The sequence below is a fragment of the Daucus carota genome, chromosome 4 (genome assembly GCF_001625215.2).
Source record: "Daucus carota subsp. sativus chromosome 4, DH1 v3.0, whole genome shotgun sequence".
Lineage (NCBI taxonomy): Eukaryota > Viridiplantae > Streptophyta > Magnoliopsida > Apiales > Apiaceae > Daucus > Daucus carota.
The window spans coordinates 35,526,494-35,546,494 of record NC_030384.2 but is presented as its reverse complement, the minus strand read 5'-3'; the positions used below and the strand labels follow the sequence as shown (position 1 = coordinate 35,546,494).

Here is a 20,001-nt window from a genome sequence, read left to right as displayed (position 1 = left end):
ATTTGACATGTAAGGTACAAGGAGCTCAAATCTTACCCGACACTTGCACAAGAGATTCTTGTAGGCCGTTTGCTGTTCCTGGTTACATGGTGAGGCAGCTCTTTGGTTGCTAATATTGCACCACATTTTCACCTTGTGTCGTTATCTCAGTTCTATTGATTGAAACATTTGGTGGTGTTATAATTTAGAAAATCAATTGTATGCAATACGGGTTCGCTGTTGTCTGATTAGGCCAGATGGTTTCTTGGTTGTTGCTGAAGTAGAAACAGCTTTTGACTTTTTTTCTTGATTCGTTTGTGTAAATAAGTAAAATTGTTTTTAAGAAGCTGAGAATGCTAGCTAGCTTCTCTCACAGATTCTACTTCTGTGTTATTTCTAACCCACTTCTTTACTTGAAGCAAGAAGTCACTATTTTTTAAGTTTGGCCAAATGGCCCTTTTAATAGAACAGAGATCACAAGTCACAACTCCTCGGAAAATAGCATCCTACTGTTATAGCAGCATCTAACCTAGGTGAGGAAGGAATAACTAATCAAATCTGGTACTTTTCGAACATGGATTTTTTTCCTCCCTGATCTCCGTCCCGAACTGGGAACGGGGATCCCCTCGGAGATTCGGGAAATTTTATTTTTAACTAAAAAAAATAATTATATAATATATAATATGCTTTTTAATAAAAAAAACTGCTAACACCTAATATACTAATAAAATGATATTATTTCCTATTTTCAACATCAAATCATATTAAAATTGATTAATAATATAAATAAAAGACAATTTTAAAATTTTAAAGTATATTATATTACAATATAAATATAATCGACCAATAAAAATAAAGATTATTTTCTAATTATAATAATATTATAAAATATATCTATTTTTAATAATTTATTTAGTATAATATATATTTATATTATTATTTTTATAAATATATAATCAGGATTGGGGCGGGGAAACACGAATCCCCGATCCCGCGCTGATCCTTGAATTTTTTTATAGAACTTTCGACGTTCTCCGCCCTCGAAAAAATCCCCGAATCCCCGACCCGAATAAGGCGGGGATCGGATCGGGGTCGAGCGGGGCAAGATGAATGCCCATCCCTACTTTTTTTTTTTTGAAACAAACGTACTTGCATTCTCATTAAATAGAATCAATCAACAAATTATCACGAACAAACTCCGGAGCAGTATACAACCACTCATGGATGCCTGACATAGAATGTGTTGCCCGCGCTAACTTATGAGCAACCTCATTCGCAGACCTACTCACAAACTCAACTAGCACATTTTCAAAGTGCTTAAATAACTCGATACAATCAGACACAGTAGTATGGAAATAACCTCTGCCCTTTAACTCTTTACAAGCATCTGCAAGCAACTTTGCATCAGTTTCGAAAATGCAGTACATGTACCCCATCTGCTTTACCCAGGACAAAGCTTCTTTCAAGCTCACAGCCTCCGCTTTGCGAGGTTGCATGCTCACCGGCACCCTACGGTTCCTTGCTCCAATAAATCTACCATTTGCATCCCTTACGACACAACCAACTCCTATAAACCCCTCCCCTTCGAACACCGCAGCATCTGTATTTACCTTCACCCATCCCTGTGGTGGAGGACTCCATCTCCTGGCGCTTGAGTTCATCACCGGGCTGTTTGTAACTCTCTCCTGCTGACTCTGCCGCCATTCCGAAAGCATGTTCCTTGCTGTAGCTTGGACTCCATAGTCAGACACCATCACCTTATCCCAAACCCATTTATTTTGCCTGTACCACAAGTTCCAGCAGATCATGGCAACCAAAGCAAGATTCTCCTTTGTGCAAATATTGAATAACTGATATATTATCTCCACTGCACTTTGTTCGTGATTGATGTGAAGCATCTCCTGGACTCCCAATGTTGTCCACACTGTCCTAGCGAAAGAACAATCAAACAGAACATGAGTATCATCCTCATTCCGAACGAGACACCACGAGCACTTTGTATCTATTTGCACTCTTTTACTGGCTAAATTCACAGCAGTAGGCAAGCAATTTCGACACACACGCCACATAAAAGTTGTTATTTTACTTGGCAGCTGCAGAGACCACATCTTCCTCCAAAACGCTGCATGATCCCATACCTGTTCCCCCTGCAATTTCCGATAACAACTTTTAACAGTAAAACATCCTGTATCTTCGAATAACCAAAACCATGAATCTTGAATACTACGACTTGGGATTGGTATACGCTTAATCAGCTCTCTATCTCTTTCATTACAGACATCATTAATAACATCCTCATCCCATTCTTTCCCATTATCAGTCATCAAATTCACCACCATAGTACTTTCTAGCTCCGCTGGCATATCCGTTGTCATCAAGCCATTGCCTTGGCCCATCCCTACTTATATATGTCATTGAGTAATGATTATTATGGTATTTATAATAGCTTGTGGGGTTCATATGATCTTAATAAGATATATTTTTTAAGTTTTATTATGATGTTTGTTTTGCCTTTTTTTAATATAAACATAATTTCAGAGAATTTTTTTTTTTTTTTTAACGTAGGAACCCGCAGCCACTACCCTTCGGGTGCGCACTGACGAGCTCACGCAATAGCCTGCAAACTACGTGAACCAAGGTAAACCGTGCGCACTGGGTAAACCCACGAGCTCACGCAATAGCCTGCAAACTACGTGAACCAAGGTAAACCGCACCTAAGCGCGACAGGCTCTGATCCAGGAGGCATAATCACAAATTCTGCTCCCTTCAGGAGTCGAACCTGTGACCAAGAGGAAACATGTCCTCTCTTTAACCAGCTGAACCAACCCTTGCGGGCTTTTTTTTTAAACCACGTGAACCAAGGTAAACCGCACTTAAGCGACAGGCTCTGGCTCAGGAGGCATAATCACAAATATCGCTCCCTTCGGGAGTCGAACCTGTGACCAAGAGGATACAAGTCCCCTCTTTAACCAGCTGAACCTTTTAACTTCATCCTATATAATTTTAAACCGATTTTTATTTTAAATGTCATCAACTTAGAAAAAGATTTTCTATAATTTAATCCAAATAATCTTTGACAGTTCTAAAAAAAATTGAAAATAGATTACAAAAATTCGGCAAGCACATACAATGATCTAGTGTGTTTTCGTATTAATCACACCCAATAATAAAAATAAATACGTAAGAATAAAAAGTGTGGATATAGTGTGTGGCACTAACAATTATTCCGATTTTAGTTAAGAGGAAGAGTTTGAATGAAGATTTTTTATTATTAATGAAACGATTTTTCTATATTGTGTCATGGACACACAATAGACACAAAATTTGATAAATTTCTATTGTTTTGATTGTCTACACTCTTTAATAATGCTGGATCTCTGTCTTTAGCACAACCACACCAATCAAAAACATCAAATTCATAGATTTTATTTTAGTACTTAGCATCTGTCCATGACACACTAGACAAATCCTATATGGGAGTTATTAGAAATTAACCGTCAACTAAAAATTAATTATTAATGCGGGCCCACAGACACTAATAATTATTCCACTTTTAATTAATTGGAAGATTTTGAATGAAGATTTTTGATTATTAATGAAACGGTTTTTTATGGTGTGTCATGGACCCACAATAAGCACAAAATTTGAAAAATTTCTTTTATTTTGATTGGCTACGACCTCTCCTTTAGCATAACCACACCAATCAAAAACATCAAATTCATAAATTTTATTTTAGTACTTAGCATGTGCCCATATCACACAACAGATAAATCCTTAATGAAATTGGAGTTAATAGAAATTAACCGTCCACTAAAAATAAATTGTTAATGCGGGCCCACATACACACATCAAAGAATGGGAATAAAATCATCAAAATTGATACCGTCATATTAATGGACTTAAATGCCGAAATTGCCCCCCTATAAATAGGCCTCACTCAATTATTTTGTACACACTGCAGCAGTCGTAGTGCAACCATTTTTTTACATCCCCTCTTTCTCTCGACTCTCTCTTGCAAAACCCACCACCTTTCTTAATCTCTCTCAATCAATTCAATGGCCTCCCACCAACCCACCGTCAGCACCGCAGCAACAACCACCGAGCCACAGCTCGACGCATGGGCTGCAATTACACCCACTCAAGCCCCAGCAGCCCAGCCTGATGAGCAGCCCAAGTGGCCTGGCTGGCCCGGATGCAACGTGTACAGATTGATCGTGCCGCTGATGAAAGTGGGCTCCATCATTGGCAAGAAAGGAGAGACCGTCAAGAAGCTCTGTGTCGAGACGGGTGCTCGTGTCAATGTTCTTCCTGGGCTTGTTACTTGTCCTCATCGCGTTGTGAGTGCTTCATTTCTTTCATCTAGGGTTTTTAGTTTGTTCTTGTTTATCTTTATGTGAACCGGTGATTTTTCTGTAGTTGAAACTTGTCATTTTGTGCAAATCAGTGATATGATGATATGCATCCGAATTTTATGATTTTGATTTTGATTTTGATGTTATTATAATTTTAAGTGATTGTTGAATTCAGGTGGTGATATCTGGTAAGGAGGATCCAGATGCTGCGTTATCGCCCGCTATGGTGGCCGTGATGCGGCTATCTAAGCAGGTAATTGGATTACCCGAGGGTGATGAAGATGATATTAAATCATCAGGAGCTGCTGCTGTGAATTGCTGTGTGCGTTTATTGGTGCCTTCGGGACAAGCCTTTAGCCTGATTGGGAGACAGGGGGCGAGAATCAGGCCGATGCAGGAGGCGAGTGGCGCTGCAATTCGGGTCCTCTCAAGTGGTATGATTTGTTTTGGCAATTATGTGGATGGTATTATGCATTTATGTGATGTTTGATATACTTGGTGATTGACTAATACATGTTTATACCATGAAAAGTTCGAGTCATGCTTAGCTTTTCATAAGAAAGATCTTTTTCCTCAATTGATATAATGAAATGCAGCCTCACTTTGTTGAAGACAGAGTCTATATTTTAGCAGGTTAATTAATGAGGTTAGATTGTGTTGCCTAATTATGTATTCCTCTCTGTTGTCTTATCACTTTGATATGTCTGCTTCCTCCCTTTTAGGAGCTTGTTTGTGCATTCTGAGATGACTACTTACAAAGTTAGAGTTGTTAAATGTGGATGACATGCATGTGATAATTTGTTAAAGGGATTCAAAATATTAGATTAGTCGTATTCTCATATTTTAAATTGTCTCCGGACTAAGTATCCATAAGTCTAACTCCAGGAGTTTATTCGTTCCCACATGCCCATATCCATAATAACTTTGTTAGTGAAGTACAATTGATCATTATACTATGAGTCATCTAATTAAAGTTTTGTGGATAGCTGAAGTCCCAACCTATGTCATCGATCCAGATGAGAAGGTTGTGGAACTGGAAGGAGAAGCTATCAATGTTCTTAAAGCTCTTGAATATGTTGTTGGACACTTAAGAAAGTTTTTGGTGGATCACAGTGTTCTTCCTTTATTTGAGAAGAATGTAAGTTTACCTTTGTATACCTGTATAGCTTTATTATAATGTGTTTATGCTTTGAAAATTACATTTTGCTACTTGACTTGTGAAACCACTAAATTGTGCCTCTATATAGCTTACTCGACAGACTGATAATTCTGACAAGATGACGCTGAACCCGACTACTCAAGCAGGATCTGATGGTAGTGAATTCTCTCTTTCGGTACAGCGGGATGCACCTTTTGTTGATCTCGAAAGGAATCAGGACACTGTACCCTGTTTGTCTGGGTGGCCATATAATGGACAAGCGGCTGGACCTGCAGGAATATCATCTTTGGAGGTTGGACCTATCAATACTCAGGTTTGTTATACCGCATTTGTCCATTTACCATGTATTAGAGGGGCCAAATCAGGGATTTGGTCTATTGGGGCTGTAGGGGCTGCTCTTTAGAAAAAACTTTGATCGAAGAAAAAATATATTTAACACTAATGTCTTTATGTTCAATGAAGTTCATTAACTCAAGAACCATTGCGCTTCAGTTTCTCCTACGAAAAGTATTCTCTGTTTAGAGATTACTGAATAAGGGAGGATTAATTGGTACCAGGAATTGCGAGATAGATGCTTTAGCCTTTTTTTCTTTTTGTTTCTTTGTAATAATATAAAATTTTAAACTTGAGCTAACCTGTTTAGTTTTAAATTTTGAACCTGTTCAATTGTGCAATGATGGCTCGCAAAAACTGTTGTGCTGATTAATCTTGATAAATTCCTAGCAGAACTTTGCCAATTCTTTCGGTCTGCTTCACGGCAAACCAAAACAAAGGAATAGGCATCTCCTATTTTCCCACTGGTACCAAACAGAGGAATCCCCTCGAATTCTACCATTGATAAATCGATAAACATCTTCACACATGCAGAATCCATCTATCTTACAATATCTCCAGTGACCCCCTTGATCCATGGTCTCTCCATACCCTCTTTCTCTTTGTTCTGCGAACCCCGACCACCTACGAGGCATTTACAGAAGATCTCTCAAATGCTGAAGGCTACAACCTTTACTCTTCCTTATCTCTATCCCTCTCTACTGCCACCTCACCGTACACTAATTAAGGATTTAATTACCCTTTATTACCCTCGTACATATGTCACTTTAGTAGAGGGTTTGTATATATTGAGGCATTGCATATTGATTGCATCAGAAAGGGAATAAACTAGCTAAACTATTAGGATGTGTACACACATTGAAGACCAAAAATTAGTTTGTCTGAAAGTGGAACCAAATCACCCGAGCATCCATTAGCCATTACTAATAGATATCCTGAGATATCTATTTACTGATTCGAGGGTCTCTTTTTTTAGTTTTAAAAACCTTTCAGATTTTTATCAAAGACTAAACTATTACATTGTTGAATCTGTTACTGTTGATTTATATTGTCTGGGAGATTTCCAGTCTGTGCTCTGTTCTCTTATGCGTTCCGGACATTCCGGAATATCATCTGTTACCCTGAAGTGTGTATTTCTGACTGTGACATGTTTCCTCATAAATAGGTAGCACAAACAACGCAAATTCCGCTCATGTATGCCCATGGCATTATTGGAGTAGATGGATCAAATATCGCACACATCCGGCGTTATAGTGGTGCTATCGTGACTGTTCAAGAAAGCCCAGGTTTACCAGATGAAATCACCATTCAGGTTAAGGGGACACCACCGGAGGTGGAGGTTGCTCAGCAACTTATTCAGGTAAGAGGATCATTTCCTAGATGTTTTTGACATGCTATCAAATTATATTTAGTTTTCCTATGGACCATTTAAGTTATAGAATTTCAGCTAAAATGTGTTTTATTTATATTATCGGTGTTAACTATGTCCAAAACCATATATATGTATACACATATATATTATATGTGACTGGTTCTCTTTGAGCGCGACCCTATACAATGTATATTATTACATTTTTTTAGGTTTTACTAGGTCCCTGTCATGTGATCTTTGTTGACCATAATATACTCAATATCCAGGTTTTTATACATAACAGTCTATTGTTATTGTGTCTAGTGAGATCAAACCAATATGATGTCAACAAATTATATAATTAATATTAGTGTTATTTTCAAATTTCATCCCTATACTTGGGGTCAAAATCACTTTAAATCTTTTCATAAAAATTCTGTCCTGTGCTTGCTTTCTCAGAATACAGTTAGATCAATGAATTAGACATGACAATACACAGTTTTTCTTGTATTATGATTTCTCCAAGTACCATGCTAATGCTAGAAGCCATACATGGTATAACTAGGAAGGGAGATAAGTGTTTAAAAGATCCTGGCTAATTTTATTTTTTTTTCATTATATAGGAATGTGTTAGCAAGCAGGACGAAGATCCTCAGGAGCTAACGTAATCAGAACCAGGGGACATGGTAGCTCCAGGATTACATTTCCTGTATTCTTTTTGCCCCCTAATTAGAGTCCTTGCTGGTTGTTCTGTTGTACAATTTAAGTAGATTGTTGGTTTAAGTTTGAGACAGATCAATGATTATACAATTAAACTTTTACAAATCTATTTTCTACATTATTTATATATTAAGCAGGATCTCGAGGAGGCGACATGGCATGCTTAGAGATATTCCTAATTTTTTAGATATATAGTACGTGATTTAAATAGCGTTACAATGAAATCTTATCAAATTCGTGCGCTTCTGCATACTAGACCCTGGCTGATGGGCAGTAAGTGTCCTGAACTATATGGCATATGCCTAGCAAAACTGATCACATCTAGATTCCTCAAGAATGTATACGAAACAAGTGAGGATTACTTCTCACTTTTCAGGCTTTAGTGTGTGCTGGCCTTCTTTCCGAGGCTTTAGTGCTACTTTTGCTCTTCTCCAACTTCACCTGATCATCAAATAACTTGCAACTGCTGCAGGTGTTTATGGTGGCAAATGTGTGCTTTTGCAAAGACTGTTTGCGTATTTGTTGGCACGTTTTTTGCTAGCCAAGCCGTTTATTTCCTTTCCTGAAAAATAACAACTGAGAAAAAAACTATGACTTTGGGCCAGTTTGGGGTGATGAACTAAATTTTGTAGGACATTCAGATAGAGCTTTTGCCAGCATTTTACATTCTCATAAATATCGTGTTTACCAAAATCAGGTCGTCGAAGGTTCAAATAGTTTCATATTTAGAAGAGCAAGGTCGTTTTGTAGTTATACCCAGTAAAAAGCGAGAATCGGATTTTATCCGTGAAGTCACGGAACAAGGATTAATAATCGGGGATTAATTGAATTGGTTGAGGATTAATCGGATATTTAATCAGTTCGTAGAACAGGGATTAATCGGATCACCGACTTCAAAAACAGAGGTTATACCTTAGGCACTGAAATCGGAAATATTTTTTATTCATAATTTAAATGTGTTATATTTATGAAGAATGCTTTTACAGTACGCTTATTTCCTAGAGGAATGCATTGTGCATTAAATGAAATAATTAAAACTTATTTATGTGGCCGGTCATGTATTTATATATTTCATATGCTTATATCAAAATAAGATGAAATTGAAAATTACAATTTTGGATATAATATATATATGTATAAGTTGTTAATGTCATCTTACGAGAATACAATGTAATTCTAGTAAACTCTCTTTATCCATGACATTATGTGCAGGAGCAGCAACCTGAGACAACTCGGCCCAGATGTTGTACTGAACTTTTTTCAGATCAAGGTTGATATTGCTAAGGGCATGAGCGGGGTGAAGGGATGAGAAATGAGGGCAGGAAGAGTGGGAGGCTCTGCTCAGTATCCTAGGTCATGACGGCTCGGGTTTCAAGAGATCAGGGTTTAGATAGGGGAAGTTGGTAGAACTTAGAAGAGGTACTAGCATCCTATTATATTCTACCAACATATTTAATTATCAATTTTAAATTAATTGTAAAAGCAGAGGATATTTGGGTAAGTTCATTTTTTTTAAAGAACTTCAAATTTAAGGACTTATTTTTTTTAAAATTTAATTAAAAAGAATATTCGAAAAAACTGGAGTGCATGGGCGGTCAAAAATAATTATTTTCGACTGGATTTATTTTTGACCTTTTCTGGTCACTTTTACTATTTTCAACCGAATTTATTTTCGGACGTTTATGGTCGAAAATAGCTTCCGGTCAAAAAAACGATCCAAAGTAGCCGCTTTTCTTGTAGTGTACTAATAATAGTCTAAAGTGACTGTAGAGCAGAATTAAATTTACTCAAAATAGTTTTACAAAAGAATCATATTTTAAAAAAAAAAAAATTGTTCGAGCGTTAAGTAAAGGTGTATTCAACTCTAATATTGATGCATTAACAGTAATATGTGGATTTTAATGGATTGTATTTTATTTTGATTTTATGCATTTTCTTGATAAAATATGTTAGAACTGATTTAGAGTGTTTAGGATTCAAGTACAATGTTTCAAAATCTCACAGGATGATCTCTTGAAATATAGTGCGACTTCGAAATTCATAAAATACACAATATAGACCTACAAGATTCATTATTTTATGATAGGAAAATGCTAGGTACTCCGAAATTTTTTCCAAAATTTTCGTCCCAAATCCTAGTTGGCAATATCTGATTCGTTACACTCACACTAATAATAATCGGAGTTCTTGTGTACACATAAACCACCTAATTAAAATCATTCATGTGTCTGTCACGTTATTTGTGAAAAATATTTTGAGATAGAATTTGGGGTAGATAATATAACACTGTTTATGATATCTAAAAAATTCATTGATATCATCATAATTTAATAGATTTTAACTAATTTTAATTAAAAATCATCAGATTTGCAAATATAATTTAAAATCCTTATTAAATATCAATAGATTTTACTCCCTCCATCCCCCTCAATCGTTTACATTGGGGGACGGAGGCTCGACACGCATTCTAATGCTCATAAAATATAGTTTGATAAATTAGTTTGAACTTTTTTTCTTCTGAATAAAAATTTACTATCTAAACTTTTATACAAAAAAGATAAATATTAAAAAAAAGTTATGAAATTATGTTTTATATGCGTCGAGCCATTAAAAAAAGTGTAAAGAAATAAAAGGCACAAAAGGAGTATAGAGGGAGTATAAGATAAATTAAAAATCTAAACTCAATAACCAAAGATATTGATAGGTTTTTTAAAATCTAAATTGAATAACCAAAGATTTTGACACGTTTTTTTAAATCTTAATTGAATAACCCAAGATTTTGATACGTTTTTTAAAATCTAAATTGAATATACCGAAACTTCATAAATGAAAAAAAAAACTTGAAAATCCCAATTGAATATGCCCCGATTCTCCGACTAGATACACAAATTTCGCGAAAAACTTCAAAAAATTCATTTACAAGAATAGCCGTCAATATTAAGGAATTCTCAAATGCCACAATTGCCCATGGACCTAGTGCCCAGTTATAAATAACCCCTCCCTCACATATTCTCAACACGCAGCAGCAATTTGAGTGCAAGCATTTTTTACATCGCGGCTTTCTTTTCGCTATCTTACCAACCTTTCTTAATCTCTCCGATTCAATGGCCTCCTACCACCCCACCGTCACCACCACCGCACCACTCACCGAGCCACATCTTTTTACATCTCCAATTACACCCCCTGAATCCCCAGCGGCCCAGCCTGAGCAGCCCAAGTGGCCTGGTCGGCCCGGATACATCGTGTTCAGATTGATCGTGCCTGCTACGAAAGTTTGCTGCATCATTTGTAGAAAGGGAGAGGCTGTCAAGAAGCTCTGCGCGGAGACTCGTGCTCGTGTCAATGTTCTTCATGGGCCAGTCACATCTGCTAATCGCATCGTGAGCACCTCATTTCTTAGATCTAGGGTTTTGAGATCTAGGGTTTTAGTTTCTTTTCGATTTATCCTGTTGTTTATTTTTGTTTATAAGCTTGTGATCTGATGAGAACCTGTGATTTGTGTTGTTGAAACTGGTGATATGGTGCAAATTTCTGATTTCTTAGATCTAGGGTTTTAGTCTCTTTTCGATTTATCTTGTTGTTTATCTTTGTTTATAAGTTGTGATCTGATGAGAACCTGTGATTTGTGTTGTTGAAACTGGTGATATGGTGCAAATTACTGATTTCTTAGATCCAGGGTTTTAGTTTCTTTTCGATTTATCTTATTGTTTATTTTTTCTTATAAGCTTGTGATCTGATTATGAGAACGTGTGATCTGTGTTGTTGAAACTGGTGACTGGTGCAAATTACTGATTACAATGATAGGGTTTTTATTATAAGGTGCTTCTCATTTAATTTAAGTGATTGTTGAATTCAGGTGTTGATATCTAGTAAAGAAGAAGTAGATGCTATGTTATGGCCCGCTATGGTTGCGGTTATAAGACTATCCAGACGAATAAATGAATTACCCGAGGGTGATGAAGATTATATTGAATCATCTGCTGTGTCTTGCTGTGTCCGTTTATTGGTGCCTTCTGGACATGCATATAGTCTGATTGGTCGACAAGGGTTGACAGTCAAGTCGATACAGGAGGCTAGTGGCGCCGCAATACAGGTTTTCTCAAGAGGTATATGTTTTGTTTGGAAATTTTGTAGAGTATTGATCAATTCCCTTTAATTGCATAATGTCTCATAAGTGATGTGTTGGATTTTATCTTTGGTGATCTTCTAATTAGGTATATAATTTTGGAAGAGACAATTGATATTGTTTTAGTAAGCGAAGATAACTTGAATTGCTATATATTGTGTTGCATAACTATGTATTTGCCTGGGATGTCTAATTTAATGTCTGATTACTTTGATACTTCTGCTTCCTCCGTCCATCATTTATATTAGTTTATAATATGTAAAACAATAAGATACAATTTATCTGTAAGATACTATACTGGATTTTCGTCAATTTCTAAGGGCTTCATCATTATGCTATGAGTCATCTAACACTAAAGTTCGTGTATAGATGAAGTTCCAGCATGTAATAATGATCCAGATGAGAAGGTTGTGGAATTGGAAGGAGAAGCTATCAATGTTCTTAAAGCTCTTGAATCTGTTGTTGGACACTTAAGAAAGTTTTTGGTGGATCACAGTGTTCTTCCTTTATTTGAGAAGAGTGTAAGTTTACCTTTGTAGACTTGTATAGATTTATAATGTGTTTATGCTTTGGAAATTACATTTTTCTACTTGACTTGTGAAACCACTAAATTGTGCCTCTATATATCCTTACTCGACAGACTGATAATGCTGACAAGATGACGCTGAACCCGACTACTCAAGCAGGATCTGATGGTAGTGAATTCTCTCTTTCGGTAAAGCGGGATGCACTATATGCTGATCTCGAAAGGAATCAGGACCCTGTATCCTCTTTGTCTGGGTGGCCATATAAGGGACAAGCGGCTCGACTTCCAGGAATATCTTCTTTGGAGGTTGGACCTATTAATACTCAGGTTTGTTATACCGCATTTGTCCATTTACCATGTATTAAAGGGGCCAAAATCAGGGATTTGGTCTATTGGCTGCTCTTTAGATAATAAATTGGCCAAATAAAAATGAAATCAATGAAGTTTAAGACATTTAAGACCAAAAATAGTTTGTCTAAACATGGAACCTTTTAATTTCTATCAAATTAAAGCTTTAATTATCACATTGCTGAATCTGCAGTTAGAGTTGATTTATATTGTTCGGGAGATTTCTAGTATTTGCTGTACTTTCTTATGTGTTTCAGAAGAGCATATCATCTATATATTACCCTAACTTGTGTTGTTTCTGACAGAAATGTTTCCTCAATACTAGGTAGCACAAACAACGCAAATTCCGCTCATGTATGCCCATGGCATTATTGGAGTGGATGGATCAAATATCGCATACATCCGGCGGTATAGTGGTGCTACTGTGACTGTGCAAGAAAGCTAAGGCTTACCCGATGAAATCACCATTCAGATTAAGGGGACACCATCAGAGGTTGAGGTTGCTCAGCTACTTGTTCAGGTAAGACATGACAATACACAGTTTTTCTTGTATTATTATTTCTCCAAGTACATGCTAATGCTAGAAACCATACATGGTATAACTAGGAAGGGAGATAAGTGTTTATAAGATCCTGGCTAATATATTTTTTTTTCTTTCTGTAGGAATGTGTTAGCAAGCAGGACGAAGATCTCCTCAGGAGCTAATGTAATCAGAATTAGGGGACATGGTAGCTCCAGGATGTAAATTCTGGGATAAGATTTCCTTCTACATATGTTGTTTATATTTACATTTCCTGTATTTTTTTTGCCCCTTAGAGTCCTTGCTGGTTGTTCTGTTGTACAATTTAAGTAGATTGTTGGTTTAAGTGTGAGACAGATCGATGATTATACAATTAAGCTTTTACACTACCATTTATATCGGATCGATTTTTAGTTTTTCGGTTCGGTTGTTTTCGGACCGGTTTTCCCCGGTTTTCCCGGTCTCGGTTTTAACTCAGTTTTTTGCTCAATCCTAATATTTATAATAGCTTGTGTGGTTTATATAATCTTAACAAGATATATTTTTCAAGTTTTATTAATATGTTTGTTTTGCCTTTTTTTAATATAAACATAATTTTAGATAATTTTATTTTCATCTTATATAATTTTAAACTGATTTTTATTTTAAATGTTCTAAATGTCAACAACTTAGAAAAAGATTTTCTATAATTTAATCCAAAAAACTTTGATAGTTATCTAAAAAAATTTGAAATAGATTACAAAAATTCAACAAGTATATAAAATGATCTAGTGTGTTTTCGTATTAATCATACCCACTAATAAAAATTAATACGTAAGAATAAAAACTGCGGATGGAGGAGGATTTTTCTTGTGCGTGACACTAACAATTATTCCACTTTTAGCTAAGTGGAAGATTTTTGATTATTAATGAAGCGGTTTTCTATATCGTGTGTCATGGACACATAATAAGCACAAAATTTGATAAATTTCTATTATTTTGATTGGCTACGACCTCTCCTTTAACACAAATACACCACTTAAATATATCAAATTCATAAATTTTATTTTAGTACTTAGCATGTGCCTACACACGCTAGACAAATCTTTAATGAAAATAGAGTTAATAGAAATTAACCGTCAACTAAAATTAATTGTTAATGCGGGTCCACAGACACACATCAAAGAATGGGAATAAAATCATTAAAATTGATCAGAAAACCGTCTATGTAGAGATTTAACTAGGGTACTCTCACCGCCGGTTACTATGTTTGTAATATTTATTCTGATTAATATTTTAATTTGAATGTTTAACAGCATGTTTGTTTTATTTTAATTTTTAGATATAAACTTATTTTAATTAATCTTTTAGTACCTTATCTTAGCTGATATACAAATGGACTTTCATTTATCACACAATATAATCCACATATGACAGATGATGCTACATTGATTAGTGGACGGACTTGTTTTATCAAAACCCAATAGATGCCATTCATTAACCATAAACTTAGACATATAGTTTGACCTATGACATGAGTTGAAACTGATTCGACAAAACCTCTGAAAGCGTCATTGAGATAAAATGGAATGTTAGAAAAACATACATATGTATAAAAATATATTTATACGAGTTGCTACTATGGTTAGATTATATCGATCTTTATATATAGATTTCACATTCTTTTTTGTGACAAAAAATAAGTTGTATATATCTACTTTATAAAATTACACTTTGCATCCCGTATGTTTCAAACTCGATACAAGCTACACCATTTTTATGGATGAACATTAAAATTGACCGTTAACATAGGAAAAATTGTTTTTTCAATCCAGAAGCTGTTTAAAATTGTTCTAAAATCCCAATCCCCAATTCAAACCCAAATGATTGTCGAGAACCCTAATTACTCTTACATAGCGTAATCAGTTACTCGCAATTCATAGCTTCTAAATTATTAATTCGTTTTTGTAGACCTGGTATGATTCTTTGTGCACGCAAAGCGTTGGTATCACACATGCATTTAAAAAAATTACGTACACTTGTAATCAACACAACAGATGAATCAATGCCCAACATTTGAGTCAGTCCAAGCCGTTCTCTCAAGCACCCTCTTTGATGGCCTACAAAGACACATCTCAGCCATGACCTAGATGAGATTAAAGATATTTAGAGTTTGTAGAAGACCTGTGTATGATGAAGAAGAAACATAATTAGGGTTAAGATGCATAGAGCTGATATATACACAATAATATAATTATTGAAATGCATATATCCTGTTATATCCTTGAAAATTTTAATGTTAACGTCTTAATTAGTTGCTAAAACGAACTGAGGGTGTAGCTTGTATCAGGTTTGAAACACAGGGATGCAAAATGCAATTTTGTATAGTAGATATACAGAATTGATTTTTGGCCATAGAAAAGGGATGCAAATAGCATCCTACAGTCCTACAATAGCAGCATCTAACCCAGGTGAGGAAGGAATAACTAATCATATCTTGTATGATTATAAAAAGATACTTTATTTTAAGTCACCAAATATTTTTGAGGAGAACAGGATTGGCGTGAATGTATGTTATTTAAACTATTCTATACAAATAAAAATCGAGCATCAAAATAACTTTTAATTAGAGTAGTCTTTGTATTCCTAAATTATTCAAACTAATTTAAATAAATATGCCACTGTGCTTTAAAATGACATTTACTTATTTTTATTATATGAATATAAATTATAATAATTAAAAAACAAGTAAACTCATATTCGAATAAGCGAATTCATTTTTAACCTTATATGTAGGGATGGGCGCGGGGCACTTCGGGTCGGGGAGGGCTATCCCCGCCCCCGATCCCCCGAATTTAATACCCATCCCCGATCGGGCCCCGAACCCCGAATGAAGATTCTTTTCCTCTCTGATCTCTGCCCCGAACCGGGAACGGGGATCCCCGCGGAGATTCGGGGAATTTTATTTTTTAATTAAAAAAAATAATTTTATAATATAAAATATGCTTTCTAATAAATAAAAACTGTTAACTCCTAATATACTAATAAAATGATATTATCTCCTATTTTCAACATCAAATCATATTAAAATTGATTAATAATATAAATAAAAGAAAATTTTAAAATTTTCAAATATATTATATTACAATATAAATATAATCGACCAATAAAAATAAAGATTATTTTTTAATTATAATAATATTATAAAAGATATCTATTTTTAATAATTTATTTAGCATAATACATATAAATATATTATTATTTTTATAAATATACAATCGACATCGGGATCGGGGTGGGGAGACACAAACCCCCGACCCCGGCCTGATCCCCGAATTTTTTATAGAACTTTCCCCATTCCCCGCCCCAGAAAAAATCCCCGAATCCCCGACCCGAACGAGGCGGGATCGGATCGGGGTCGAGCGGGACGAGATGAATGCCCATCTCTAATTATATGTCATTGAGTAATGATTATTATGATAGTTATAATAGCTTGTGGGGTTCATATAATCTTTTAATAAGATATATTTTTCAAGTTTTATTAAGATGTTTATTTTGCCTTTTTTCTAATATAAACATAATTTTAGAGAATTTTTAACTTTATGCTATATAATTTTAAACTGATTTTTATTTTAAATGTTTTAAATGTCATCAACTTAGAAAAAGATTTATTATAATTTAATCCAAATTATCTTTGACAATTATCTCAAAAAATTTGAAATAGATTACAAAAATCCAGCAATTACATAATATGATCTAGTGTATTTTGGTATTAATCATACCCAATAATAATAATAAATACGTAAGAATAAAAACTGTGGATGCTGAAGAATTTTTGTAGTGTGTGTGACACTAACAATTATTCCACTTTTAGTTAATTGGAAGATTTTGAATGAAGATTTTTTTATTATTAATGAAACGGTTTTTTATGGTGGGTCATGGACACATAAGCACAAAATTTGATAAATTTCTCTTATTTTGATTGGCTAAACTCTTTAATAATGCTCCACCTCACAACCTCACCAATCAAAAACATCCGATTCATAGATTTTTAGTGTATAGCATGTGTCCACAACACACTAGACAAATCCTTAATGAAAATAGAGTTAATAGAAATTAACCGCCAACTAAAAATAAATTGTTAATACGGACCCACATGCACCCATTAGAGAATGAGAATAAAATCATTAAAATTGATAAGAAAACCATCATATTAATGGACTTAAATGCCAAAATTGCCCCCCTATAAATAGGCCTCACTCACTTATTTTGTACACACACTCAGCAGTCTTAGTGCAACCAATTTTTACATCCCCTCTTTCTCTTCGCCGTGTCTTGCAAAACCCACCACCTTTCTTAATCTCTCTCAATCAATTCAATGGCCTCCTACCAACCCACCGTCAGCACCGCCGCAACAACCACCAAGCCACAGCTCGACGCATCGGCTGCAATTACACCCAGTCAAGCCCCAGAAGCCCAGCCTAATGAGCAGCCCAAGTGGCCTGGCTGGCCCGGATGCAACGTCTACAGATTGATCGTGCCGCTGATGAAAGTGGGCTCCATCATTGGAAAGAAAGGAGAGACCGTCAAGAAGCTGTGTGTTGAGACTGGTGCTCGTGTCAATGTTCTTCCTGGGCTTGTCACTTGTCCTCATCGCGTTGTGAGTGCTTCATTTCTTTCATCTAGGGTTTTTAGTTTGTTCTTGTTTATCTTTAGGTGGAGCGGTGATTTTGTTGTAGTTGGAACTTGTGATTTTGTGCAAATCAGTGATTATGATGATTTTGTTCTTGATTTCGATTTTGATGTTATTATAATTTAAAGTGATTGTTGAATTCAGGTGGTGATATCTGGTAAGGAGGATCCAGATGCTGCGTTATCGCCCGCTATGGTGGCCGTGATGCGGCTATCTAAGCAGGTAATTGGATTACCCGAGGGTGATGAAGATGATATCAAATCATCAGGAGCAGCTGGTGTGAATTGCTGTGTACGTTTATTGGTGTCTTCGGGGCAAGGCTTTAGCCTGATTGGTAGACAGGGGGCGAGAATCAGGCCGATGCAGGAGGCGAGTGGCGCTGCAATTCGAGTCCTCTCAAGTGGTGTGTTTTGTTTTGGCAATTATGTGGATAGCTAGTGTTATGCATTTATGTGATGTTTGATATTTTTGGTGATTGACTAATACATGTTTATACCATGGAAAGTTCGAGTCATGCTTAGCTTTTCATAAGAAAGATCTTTTTCCTCAATTGATATAATGAAATGCAGCCTCACTAAGTTGAAGACAGATTCGATATTTTAGCAGGTTAATTAATGGGGTTAGATTGTGTTGCCTGATTATGTATTCGCTCAAGATGTTTCTATTGTCTTATCACTTTGATATGTCTGCTTCCTCCCTTTTAGGAGCTTGTTTGTTATAGGGATTCAAAATATTAGATTAGTCGTATTCTCATTTTTTAAATTGTCTCCGGACTAAGTATCCATAAGTCTGACTCCAGGAGTTTATTCGTTCCCACATGCCCATATCCATAAAACTTTGTTAGTGAAGTACAATTGATCATTATACTATGAGTCATCTAACTAAAGTTTTTTGGATAGCTGAAGTCCCAACCTATGTCATCGATCCAGATGAGAAGGTTGTGGAATTGGAAGGAGAAGCTATCAATGTTCTTAAAGCTCTTAAATCTGTTGTTGGACACTTAAGAAAGTTTTTGGTGGATCACAGTGTTCTTCCTTTATTTGAGAAGAATGTAAGTTTACCTTTGTATACTTGTATAGCTTTATAATGTGTTTATGCTTGGAAAATTAAATTTTGCTACTTGACTTGTGAAACCACTAAATTGTGCCTCTATATATCCTTACTCGACAGACTGATAATGCTGACAAGATGATGCTGAACCCGACTACTCAAGCAGGACTTGATGGTAGTGAATACTCTCTTTCGGTAAAGCGGGATGCATCTTTTGTTGATATCGAAAGGAATCAGGACACTGTGCCCTGTTTGTCTGGGTGGCCATATAATGGACAAGCGGCTGGACCTCCAGGAATATCATCTTTGGAGGTTGGACCTATCAATACTCAGGTTTGTTATACCTCATTTGTCCATTTACCATGTATTAGAGGGGCCAAATCAGGGATTTGGTCTATTGGGGCTGTTGGGGCTGCTCTTTAGAAAAAACTTTGATCGAAGAAAAATATATTCAACACTAATGTCTTTATGTTCAATGAAGTTCATCAACTCAAGAACCATTGCGCTTCAGTTTCTCCTACTTACAGTACTCTCTCTTTAGAGATTACTGAATAAGGGAGGATTAAGTGGTACCAGGAAGTGCGAGATAGATGCTTTAGCCTTTTTCTTTCTTTTTGTTTCTTTGTAATAATTTAAAATTTTAAACTTGAGTTAACCTGTTTAGTTTTAAATTTTGAACCTGTTCAATTGTGCAATGATGGCTGGCAAAAACTGTGGTGCTGATTAATCTTGATAAATTCCTAGCAGAACTTTGCCATTCTTTCGGTCTGCTTCACGGCAAACCAAAACAAAGGAATAGGTCATCTCCTATTTTCCCACTGGTACCAAATAAAGGAATCCCCTCGAATTCTACCATTGATAAATC

At 35.6% G+C, this 20,001-nt stretch overlaps 3 protein-coding genes across 3 annotated transcripts; all 3 read left to right on the top strand.

Annotated features, from left to right (window-relative positions):
• The first annotated feature begins 3,994 nt into the window (after positions 1 to 3,994).
• Positions 3,995 to 9,203, top strand: LOC108217318 (RNA-binding KH domain-containing protein PEPPER-like). Its single transcript, XM_017390153.2, has 7 exons — positions 3,995 to 4,316; positions 4,507 to 4,765; positions 5,318 to 5,469; positions 5,579 to 5,803; positions 6,989 to 7,183; positions 7,798 to 7,838; positions 9,107 to 9,203. The coding sequence occupies exons 1-7, from the start codon at positions 4,035 to 4,037 to the stop codon at positions 9,201 to 9,203; spliced, it is 1,251 nt and encodes a 416-aa protein (XP_017245642.1). The 5' UTR covers positions 3,995 to 4,034.
• A 1,741-nt stretch (positions 9,204 to 10,944) lies between these two features.
• Positions 10,945 to 13,599, top strand: LOC108218267 (RNA-binding KH domain-containing protein PEPPER-like). The gene is made up of 7 exons (XM_064092186.1): positions 10,945 to 11,274; positions 11,751 to 12,000; positions 12,390 to 12,541; positions 12,661 to 12,873; positions 13,220 to 13,318; positions 13,367 to 13,414; positions 13,558 to 13,599. Exons 1-7 carry the CDS (start codon positions 10,999 to 11,001, stop codon positions 13,597 to 13,599), a joined length of 1,080 nt encoding a protein of 359 aa, XP_063948256.1. The 5' UTR covers positions 10,945 to 10,998.
• Positions 13,600 to 17,771: 4,172 nt separating this feature from the next.
• Positions 17,772 to 19,173, top strand: LOC108217316 (RNA-binding KH domain-containing protein PEPPER-like). Its single transcript, XM_017390152.2, has 3 exons — positions 17,772 to 18,053; positions 18,231 to 18,489; positions 18,986 to 19,173. Exons 1-3 carry the CDS (start codon positions 17,772 to 17,774, stop codon positions 19,171 to 19,173), a joined length of 729 nt encoding a protein of 242 aa, XP_017245641.2.
• The last annotated feature ends 828 nt before the right edge of the window (positions 19,174 to 20,001 follow it).

Bases quoted from the DNA above. Each gene is read 5' to 3' on its own strand.
- LOC108217316 (XM_017390152.2), top strand. From the start codon at position 17,772: ATGGCCTCCTACCAACCCACCGTCAGCACCGCCGCAACAACCACCAAG. The intron at 18,054-18,230 runs GTGAGTGCTTCA...TGTTGAATTCAG, and splicing joins TCACTTGTCCTCATCGCGTT to GTGGTGATATCTGGTAAGGA. The intron at 18,490-18,985 runs GTGTGTTTTGTT...TTTTTTGGATAG, and splicing joins AATTCGAGTCCTCTCAAGTG to CTGAAGTCCCAACCTATGTC.
- LOC108217318 (XM_017390153.2), top strand. From the start codon at position 4,035: ATGGCCTCCCACCAACCCACCGTCAGCACCGCAGCAACAACCACCGAG. The intron at 5,470-5,578 runs GTAAGTTTACCT...GCCTCTATATAG, and splicing joins TTCCTTTATTTGAGAAGAAT to CTTACTCGACAGACTGATAA. The intron at 7,184-7,797 runs GTAAGAGGATCA...TTCATTATATAG, and splicing joins TTGCTCAGCAACTTATTCAG to GAATGTGTTAGCAAGCAGGA.
- LOC108218267 (XM_064092186.1), top strand. From the start codon at position 10,999: ATGGCCTCCTACCACCCCACCGTCACCACCACCGCACCACTCACCGAG. The intron at 11,275-11,750 runs GTGAGCACCTCA...TGTTGAATTCAG, and splicing joins TCACATCTGCTAATCGCATC to GTGTTGATATCTAGTAAAGA. The intron at 12,874-13,219 runs GTTTGTTATACC...CCTCAATACTAG, and splicing joins TTGGACCTATTAATACTCAG to GTAGCACAAACAACGCAAAT.